The 10,000-nt window shown below is 39.2% G+C and overlaps 1 protein-coding gene across 46 annotated transcripts in view; it reads left to right on the top strand.

Annotated features, from left to right (window-relative positions):
- Window positions 1–10,000, top strand: part of LOC122248372 (uncharacterized) — a 72,028-nt gene that overhangs the window by 27,549 nt on the left and 34,479 nt on the right. For 25 of the 46 annotated variants that reach the window (XM_086543530.1, XM_086543539.1, XM_086543559.1 and 22 more), the window contains 3 exons: window positions 4,733–4,893; window positions 6,036–6,144; window positions 7,289–7,375. In XM_086543530.1, coding sequence (XP_086399656.1) covers window positions 4,733–4,893; window positions 6,036–6,144; window positions 7,289–7,375 — 357 coding nt within the window. Of the gene's footprint in view, window positions 1–892; window positions 1,073–3,203; window positions 3,282–4,732; window positions 4,894–6,035; window positions 6,145–7,288; window positions 7,376–10,000 lie in introns of all 46 variants that reach the window. The other 21 variants (XM_086543547.1, XM_086543563.1, XM_086543557.1 and 18 more) reach the window with 4 other exon arrangements.

Below are 10,000 nucleotides of genomic sequence, written 5' to 3'. Positions count from 1 at the left end.
CAAATAAACAAAAACGTTATATACAGTATAATTTGTACCTAAATACCCACGATGAGCAACACAACAGCAAAATGATGAAGTTCCAAAAATATTTAAACGAGTAATTTTGATACGTAGCTAAATCACTTTACTCTGGTTACCGACCTCTCATAAATCAAAACAAAATTATGTAAATATTTGCATTTCAGATTTTCTGTTTGTACTTATTAATCAGAGATTTAAAGAGCAATACAGACTTTATGTTTAAAAGTGACTATATGACAGTTATGGTGAATTACACTACCAAATGCAAAATCAACCACGTTAGATCAGTTATTGGAATAAATCTTCTTTATTCATTTTCTCTCATTGTTTTTACTTACTATATTACCAATGGTAGCTGTAGTAAACTTATATTCTGGGCTGTATTCGTGGCCAAAAGGTCTGTCTACTATTGCCTCGATATTTGACTCCAGTTCTTTTCTTTTCTTTTTTAATTCTTAATTTGATAATTTACTCTCTGATACACCGTATTGGTTTAATCCACGCAAGTGCCAGCTACAGTAACCTGAGCAGTAGATTTTATACGAAATATCCGTTGATGTTTTCTCCCTTGTACCATCCCTGATGAGCATTCTCCTTTGTGTTTTGTTTCTGACAAAGATCGGTGTTAAGTGTCCCTTCCCTAGAAATCATTTCAGATGAGTGATATATGTTACGGTGTTAGATCAGATTTCAAAAAAAGTTACTAAATACAACATACATGTAACAGATATCTCTCACTGAAAAAAAAGAGATTATAATCTTCAATAAACTACCTCCCGACCCTCTTTACATAAGTCATCCCTCTAATCTGGGTTTTAAAAAACTGATCCCTTTCCCCTTTTCTTCCCGCCATGTTTGTTTACATTAGGAGTCCTACTCGCCCTATACCTCGTCGTACAGCACCTCTACCTACACCCCCCTGGAGACCTCGGAGATCACGGAGACCCGCCGTAGTGTCTCCCCTATGAGGACGACCTCCTACAGACCCTCGGCCACGACCCAGCTCGTCCTTAACCGCGTGGCTTTGAGACCGACGACTTTGCTCAGGGTAAGGCGGCACCTCGACCGACATGGCGGTGAAGAATTCAAGAATCAAGAGGCCGATATCCATGCCTTTCTCTCTCTCTCTCTCTCTCGTTCTCCTTCTCACTCTCTCTCTCTCTCTCTCTCTCTCTCTCTCTCTCTCTCTCTCTCTCTCTCTCTCTCTCTCTCTCTCTCTCTCTCTCTCTCTCTCTCTCTCTCTCTCTCTCCCTCTCTCTCTCTCTCTCTCTCTCTCTCTCCCTCTCTCTCTCTCTCTCTCTCTCTCTCTCTCTCTCTCTCTCTCTCTCTCTCTCTCTCTCTCTCTCTCTCTCTCTCTCTCTCTCTCTCTCTCTCTCCTCTCTCTCTCCTCTCTCTCTCTCTCTCTCTCTCTCTCTCTCTCTCTCTCTCTCTCTCTCTCTCTCTCTCTCTCTCTCTCTCTCTCTCTCTCTCTCTCTCTCTATTTCTCTCTCTCTCTCTCTCTCTAATTCTCCCTCCCTAACTCCCTCCCTCCCTCCTTCCCTCCCCCTCTCCCTCCCTCCCTCTCTCTCTCTCTCTCTCTCTCTCTCTCTCTCTCTCTCTCTCTCTCTCTCTCTCTCTCTCTCTCTCTCTCTCTCTCTCTCTCTCTCTCTCTCTCTCTCTCTCTCTCTCTCTCTCTCTCTCTCTCTCTGTTTTTATCTCTCCGTTCCAGTGATGGGGTCATTTCTGCGTCCTGTTTCCGAACACGAATTTCTTTTCGTTGTGTTTGTTCTACGTCTTTCCTTTATTTGCGAATTGTATTTCTTTTATTTATTAATCTATCATTTACTTCTCTTATCGCCGCCGCTGCGTTTATGTATACGTTTTTGTTTTATTATTACCCATCGTGCTTTCTGCAGAAGCGTTTTATTTATTGGTTTCTTTTATTTTTCTTGTTTCTTTTTTAATGCTGTTATCTGTTTATAATTTATAACGCAATTTATTGCTGGCTGAATTTTTCTTTATTTCCTACAACAAAAGCAACACCATCCACACATCAACACAGAGACACACGAGTAAACAAAAGCTTCTAACTTATAAATAATCTGCAATATATTTTACCTGGTTTAAACAAGGCTGTCTTTGATTATTCTAATTTAACAACCAACATCTGAAGCCGTGTGAGTAAGTCACTCTATATCCTTGTCTTCTTGGCTTAAGCTGATAAAGTGCAACACACTCATCGCTGTATTATGCTAATTCAATGCTGTAAACACTCATTGTAAGTTGCTATGCATACTATCAAGTATTTACATGCTTCCTCTAATTTATGTTCTAAGGATTTAGTGTGAGGGAAGATGCTTTTCTTCACCTTCATCTGTATCTATTTTTTCTACTGGTCGTTCGAATTAATCTTTATGCTGCTAATAAACAGGCGTCTATTCATCAAAGTGTGTGTAATGATTGTGTGGTTAATCCAGAAGAGGTCTGATTCATCTAATTTACTCATCATCATCATATTGAACCGGTATCCTCTTCATTCACCTTCCTAGTTCTGAAGCTGACACCGGAAAATACATCTAAAACTGACATGCATGCTCTTTCATTATAAAAAATAAATAGATAAATATATAAAAGACGAGGCATCTGAGTCAGGAAGCAAAGCAAAATCAGTTTCTTTTTTCTCTTTTCTTTTCTTTTTTTCTAATCGCCGGTCCTCCTGTTCATGAAAACGGTAAGGGAGAAATACAAGCTCCTCTCTGTGTCCATTTTTAAACGATGATGTCACCAGTCCTCTCATGGGTATCAGCATCTTTTGTGAATATGAATCTCTCGGGGTTTGCGGCGATCGTCCGCTCAGCTCTGACCTTCCGTCAGTTTTCTCCAAGTAGAGTTTAAACATAATGAAGTTATTGGACTTGCAGTCAAGACAAACAAACAGTATTGGAACAGGACTATGGCTGATGGTCGCACGAAGGCTGTTGGTGTATTTATAGTGTCGAGGACGTGCCAGAGCGTAAAGGCTGAAGGGGAGCTTGTATCACTAACCCGAATAAAACATTTGTCATTTTAGGAGAATATAGTTACTTGTCACTGATGCCTTTCTCATTTCGACTATTTTTTTTTTCCCCACATGACAATCCACTGTTTTCTTCTTTTTCATTTCCTTCACTCCACTCTCATTTTGGCTCATCTTTGGTCAGGAACCACCAGAAAGTACTCTCCATCTACATCCACTATCGACTAGGATGATACTAAGGAGGATGGACAAAGATAGTGGGGTAAGCCTTCGCAATCGCAGTCACGCAGTGGCGACGGATGCATGTGACGGTGAATGGGTGTCTGAAAGAGCATATGTTGCACGTATCGGATGACATAGATGTTTCTTGAAGAAGAAGAGAGAGAGAGAGAGAGAGACAGAGAGACAGAGAGAGAAAAGAAAGAAAGAGAGAGAGAGAGAGAGAGAGAGAGAGAGAGAGAGAGAGAGAGAGAGAGAGAGAGAGAGAGAGAGAGAGAGAGAGAGAGAGAGAGAGAGAGAGAGAGAGAGAGAGAGAGAGAGGTTAGGTTTCGAACCGATATAAGTGGTCATAAAAGACAGACTAACGGGAAAGTTAAGATGAAGGCCTAGACTCTTCAGAGACGAGAAAAGGCATAAGAAGGACTCCGAAGACGCTAATAGAATACAGGAATTAGGAATGTGTGTGAATGTTCCACGATGCCACAGCGTGCAGCGATTTGCGTCGGTTGCACAACAAAACGCCATGTAGTTGCATTAGTTAGTGTTGGCTTTACGAACAAACGCTTCGAGGTGTTGTAGGTAGAAAATGCCATTAATGAAATATAGGACGTAACACTTATTAACATCATTAGAGAAAAAAAGGTGATGTCCTAAGTGAGATATCCGTTTTTGGGACTTCCTGTTCAGGCATGGTCAGCTTCGCTCGCATGAAGTTCAAATTAAAACATGTTGCTTTGCTTGCATGAACAGCTGTTGATTTCCAGAGTTTGTTACGGTGTTTTTCTCAAGTTTTATTTTTTCAGGAGCCTTTTCATTTGCTTCGCTTGAGTCTTTTTTCTTATTTTCTGTTGCAAATTTACTTTTTTTTTCTGCCGAGTATTATTTATTTTGAGCTTTAATATATATATATATATATATATATATATAATTATATATATATATATATATATATATATATATATATATATATGTATGTATATATTTATATACATATATTAATTAATATATATATATAATATATATATATATAAAATATATATATATATATATATATATATATATATATATATTATATATATATATATATCATATATATATATATATATATATATATATATATATATATATTTATATATATATTATGTTTGATTTGGTTGATTTGGCTCTAAACTCTTGTTTTGTTTTCCTTTTGACTCTGAACGTAAGCTTGCATCCTTATTTTTTTTCCATTTGCAATATTCTTCATATTTCTTTTTATCTTCCACAAAAAGAATCATATTCACCGCTTCGTCATGTATTTAACATATTGAATTACACACAAAGTGCATTGCAAGAGAAACATCTAACAATAGAACTCTAGCAATGATAACGGAACAATAAACCAAGCCACAGTGAGCAAACAGATAGATCCTCGATTGACCTCTACCCCTCGCAACGGGAAACGAGGTCACTGCATTCGAGTCTCTTGACCTAACCTCCCCGGTCGTCTTGCAGGGATACCCTCCCATGGGCCCTCCACCCCCCCGGATGGCTCCCCGCAGCATGGGTCCTTACTACGACTACGACTACGGCTACGGAGGAGGCTATGGCGGGGGCTACGGCGGGGGCTACGGTGGGGGCTATGGCGGAAGCTACGTCCCACCACCAAGGATGAGGTAAGGGGCATGGGCTCTCTCTCTCTCTCTCTCTCTCTCTCTCTCTCTCTCTCTCTCTCTCTCTCTCTCTCTCTCTCTCTCTCTCTCTCTCTCTCTCTCTCTCTCTCTCTCTCTCTCTCTCTCTCTCTCTCTCTCTCTCTCTCTTTCACTCTAATTCGCGCTCTCTCTCTCTCTCTCTTATTCTCTTTCTCTCTCTCTCTCTTTCTCTCTTTCTTTCTCTCTCTCTTTCTTTCTTTCTCTTTCTTTCTTTCTTTCTTTCTCTCTCTCTCTCTTTCTCTCTCTCTCTTTCTCTCTCTCTTTCTTTCTTTCTTTCTCTCTCTCTCTCTCTCTCTCTCTCTCTCTCTCTCTCTCTCTCTCTCTCTCTCTCTCTCTCTCTCTCTCTCTCCTCTCTTCTTTTTTTTCCTTCTTCTTTCTTTTACAACTTTATTACAGTTGTTTTCTAAAAACAATCCCTTATGATTTCCCATCATGTAATTTTTCTTCCTCATTCGTTGCTTCTGGAAAAAAAAAGTTTTTCTTCTTTGTATTATTGATTCATAGGGATACAAGGTAGATCGGCCGATTAATCTAATCGGGCAGTAACTCATCTGTGATTAATTACCTTCCTCGATCACAGGCAAAAATAGGATTATTAAAGACTAATTATCTCTTCACCCCCTCCCTCCCCTCCTTACCCCCTATCTCTCCTAATATCTGATTATCTCCCCCTCTTCCCCCCTCCACCCCACCCTTTGACCGTCTACAACTACGTTACATCTTCATCCCCCTCTCTCCCCACCTCCTCTCCCTCTCTCCTATATATCCAATAACCTTTTCCTATCACACCCTCCTCTCTCTCTCCTATAAATTCAATACCCCCATCCCCCACCCGCCTCCATACCGTACCTCCCCACCTCTACCTCCACCTCCACCTCCACCACCACCACCTCCACCACCACCACCTCCACCACCACCCCACACCTCCACCTCTATCTCCTTCTCCCCCTCCATCTCTACCACCAATCCCTAACTCCACCTCCCCTCCCTACCCCCGCCCCTCCCTCCCTCCCTACCTCCTTCCCTCCTTCCCTCCCTCCCTCCCTCCCTCCCTCGCCCCCCTCCCTCCCTCTCCCCCTTTCTCTCCCCCAACACCCCAACCACAGCCGCTACGACAGCTACCTCGACGACGAGTTCATGGAGCCCAGCACCTACGTCCCCCGCTATCGTCCTCGCGTGCCCGACCACCTCGACGATACCGACTTCCGCGAGAAGGTGAGATGGCTGTGTGGTTGAGGAGGGTCGTGGTCCCTTTTGCCTCTTTTCTTCTCTATCTTTTTTTTCTCGTTTCTTTTCGTTTCTGTTTTTTTTTTTTTTTGTGGGATGTGGGTATTTGAGATTTGTTGTACGAGATTCGTGCTACGAGACACTTTTGACATGCGGGAGATACTTGATACATGTCCTACGACACACGACACACGGCACAGGACGTTTGTGCCTTACGAGACGCTTGCGTAATGTGTGACACGTCCCTCACGAGAGACTTGTGACACACGCATTATATGAGACATATGACACAAGCTTTACAATTTATACTTAACACACGCCTCGCGACACATACTTGACACACGCCTTACATGACCTTATGACCTACAAAACCTCAATTCTTATATGTTTTCATGTGTTCTATGTTAAAAAGAGCTAGGGGTTTTAGGCAGCATGTGAGAATTGTCAATACATGAATACTATGAATATCAAGTAGATTTGTCTGTTGTCATGGTCACCAAAATCTCGGGTTTATCTAAACAAAGTCCTCTTCAGATTAATTAAATGTCTTAGTGTTATGTGTTTTTCTTGTCTACAAAGATATCCACCATTCCTGTGTTATTGTTTGTTACGTGTTAGTATACATATTAGTCCCATACATAAAGGACTATGTTAGTGATAGGTGAATTACGTAACACAAACATGACATTTCAGCCTTTTGGGAGTCCGTTGGAGAGCCCCCCCTCCCCCTCCCCCGTAAGGAATAAATAAAAAAACATATTAGACGTCATCAAGATAAATAAATGAACCCTCCACAGCCCCCCCCCCCGCAAAAAATAATAATAAATAAATAAATTAATTAATTAAAAGTTTTGATTTTAAGTGTCCCCTCATCGGATAAAGAGACATTTCACTCAAAGAATACCCCCCCAGACCCCCCACCCCCTACAAAAACACGCCCCGATTATAAAAAAGAAACAAAAAAAATTCAAGAGTACCCCCTTCACCACCACCATCCCCCCAAAAGAAGGAATTTCGACATTCCACCCCCCCCCCCACCCAAAAAAAAAAAAAAAAAAAAAACTTAAAAATAAAGAATCCCAAAACAACATAACCCAGCTCACTCTCTGCCTTCCTCCCACGCTTCGAACAGATCACCACCACCCCACAGGGCACCACCGCCACCACCACCATCACCCCCAGGAGCATCGACACCTCTGTGAGGGCATATACGCCTGGTGTGAGTCGGATTTCGGTCTCGTTCTTGCCTCGAGGTCTTTGCTGAAGAGACTGTGGTTGGCTTAGTGTTTTTTTTTTTTTTTTTTTTTTTTTTTTTTTTTTTTTTTTTTTAGGCTTATTCGTTCATTGGTGTCATTATTGTTATTTACTTTTGTTAGAATCTGTCGTTTTTTTTTTATTGTTGGTTATTGTTATCAGAATTGGTATATTTGCGATGATTTTTTTTTTTTTTTTTTTTTTTTGCTATTATCAAAATCGGTCCATCTTTCTATATTTTTTTTTATTATTATTTATTTACTATAATCAGATCATTTTTGTCTTATGTCAATTATCTCATTATTTCTAGTATTCTGTTGATGGAGTTACGCAATTGATGTTCGTTATTTGCCGATTAATTTACAAATCAAAATTGGCCACTTTCAGATATTTTGAAGTATCATTTTGTTACTGGCAGATATCATAATTAGGTGTTTTATGTATTTGTTATTCCTTCTGTTTGCTAAAGTTCATTAGTAAATGGTAATAGTTATGGGGAAAGTAATAGTAAGCCAACCTGTCTCATCACCACTGATCTTCTTTCGTAAAGTAAATCGTTGTGAAATAAAGGTAATGAACTTCAATATATAAATAAATAAACCATCAGAATGTCAAATAATTCAAAAGACAGAACTTAATAACAACAGAAATATATATAAATATGATTTCAAAATAACCATAGAAAAAAAGGCCCTTAAAAACAGAATGCTCTCAGCCAAATGGGGCAAAGGGCACAGATTAAGGCCAAAGATCAAGCCACATTTATTTATTGTGGCAAGTCTACGACCAACAAAGCTCCCACCCCTTCAACTAGTCAACCCGCCCCCCCACTTCCTCTTACACCTCCTCCCACGTCTCTTATGACACCCCCCCCCCTCCCCCTTTCCCCTCTGCATAATGAGAGCTTCGGCATTCCTAACTACAACTCTTGTGGACTCACTCGTAATGGACACTGCTGAGGAAGAACTCTGACCACTAACGATGCTTTTGTTGCTCTGCAATGACTAAATCTCGCCTATGTGTTGCGTCGCCGTTCGGAGGTTGGCTGCAACTTCACCCTCTTTTTGATGCAAGCCCTTAACTTGATGTGTACCTCTTGAAATCCAGTCGAATGTTGCATAATCAACACCGATAACCATCATCTCAGTCATCTTTCAATCATGTAACACATGTTTATGACATTTTTTAGCAATGTAACACCTATTTATGCTATCATTCAGCAAAGCATATTTTCCCTTGAAGCTTATATTCCAAACAGGAGACCTTAGGGGATTTGATATCACATACTATCAATAGTTCTTTAACTATCTCAAGTATGGAATTTGCATCTTGATTGACGTATTTCAATCTAAACATGTTACACTTAGCAATCCAAGAAGGGAAAATATGCGATAGAGATGGATATGAAATACGTCGAGGAAAATAATTGCTCTGAGATGAGCTTAGTATCAGATTCACTCAAAGGAAAGGAAAGTTAATGGCCTTTTGAATTTCCGAGACACTGTGTTTGTTTGTTTGTTTTCATGATCTATTTGATAGCATTTCATTTACCTTTTGCTCGTTTCTGAAACCTAAATAGGTGATTAAAGATAACAAAAAAGAAATATCAATAGTTTTTTTTCTGAGATTGTCCCGATCTCTATCACTTTTCTTTCATCTCGTTGCTGAATCATATCTCTCACTCTCATATTAATGACACGGAAAATGCACATGTTTTTTTTACCCTTTTAATTATCCCTTTATACCTGTGCCGAGTCTTTCTAATGACACCTCTTTACCCTGGATGCTTGTATGTTTTTAATAACGCAAAAATACCAACCGTTTTCGTGTCTTATTGCTTGCATAACGCTATCGTATCTTATCATTCTTATCTATTCTCCACTGATCGATTATTCCAACAGATAACACACTTATGCTTATAACATATGTACTGATACTGACAACACGACTTTTTTCCAGTTTCAGTACCTTAACTATGAATATGTTTACCTTTACTTCTTGTTCCCTTATATCTTATAATATTTGTCCTCTTAACTATTTTCAAAAACAAATATTGGTCAAAAGATAATGTTTAATGCTTTAAAGTTCGATGCCATCCTGACAACACTAAATCTTGACATAAATGCTAAATTTAAACATAATATCTACTTTGAGTGAATTGTTTTTTTTCCTTTGATTTTCGCTGCTGCCAACTTTTTTTCTGTTCCACTTTTTACTGTAGATTGCCTTATTTATTTAATCATTTATGTATCTATTTTTCCCCGTTTTTTTTTATTATCTAATACAATGTTTCATTTCTGGTCTCCCGATTCTGTTATTATTATTTTTCTCATTTTATAACATGTCAGTAACAAATCTTCGTCGCCACAGCAAGGTACGAGAGACGGCGACAGCTGCCTAGTGTTTATTTCAGGTGGAATTAATAACGAATACCCCTTTTTATGTTTACTTATGTTTTAGATAGTAGATGTAGATTGTTCTAACATTAGTTTATAACTGACTACCTAGCATTTTTATAGGACATTATATTTTGTTTTCGATTTTAGTGTAAAGTTAAAACAAAGCCAATATTACAATCCAATAACATTAT

Source organism: Penaeus japonicus, unplaced genomic scaffold, assembly GCF_977035675.1.
Source record: "Penaeus japonicus unplaced genomic scaffold, GWHDUDI00000001_assembly GWHDUDI00000013, whole genome shotgun sequence".
Classification (NCBI taxonomy): Eukaryota; Metazoa; Arthropoda; class Malacostraca; order Decapoda; family Penaeidae; genus Penaeus; species Penaeus japonicus.
This window is presented reverse-complemented; position numbering and strand designations above follow the sequence as displayed.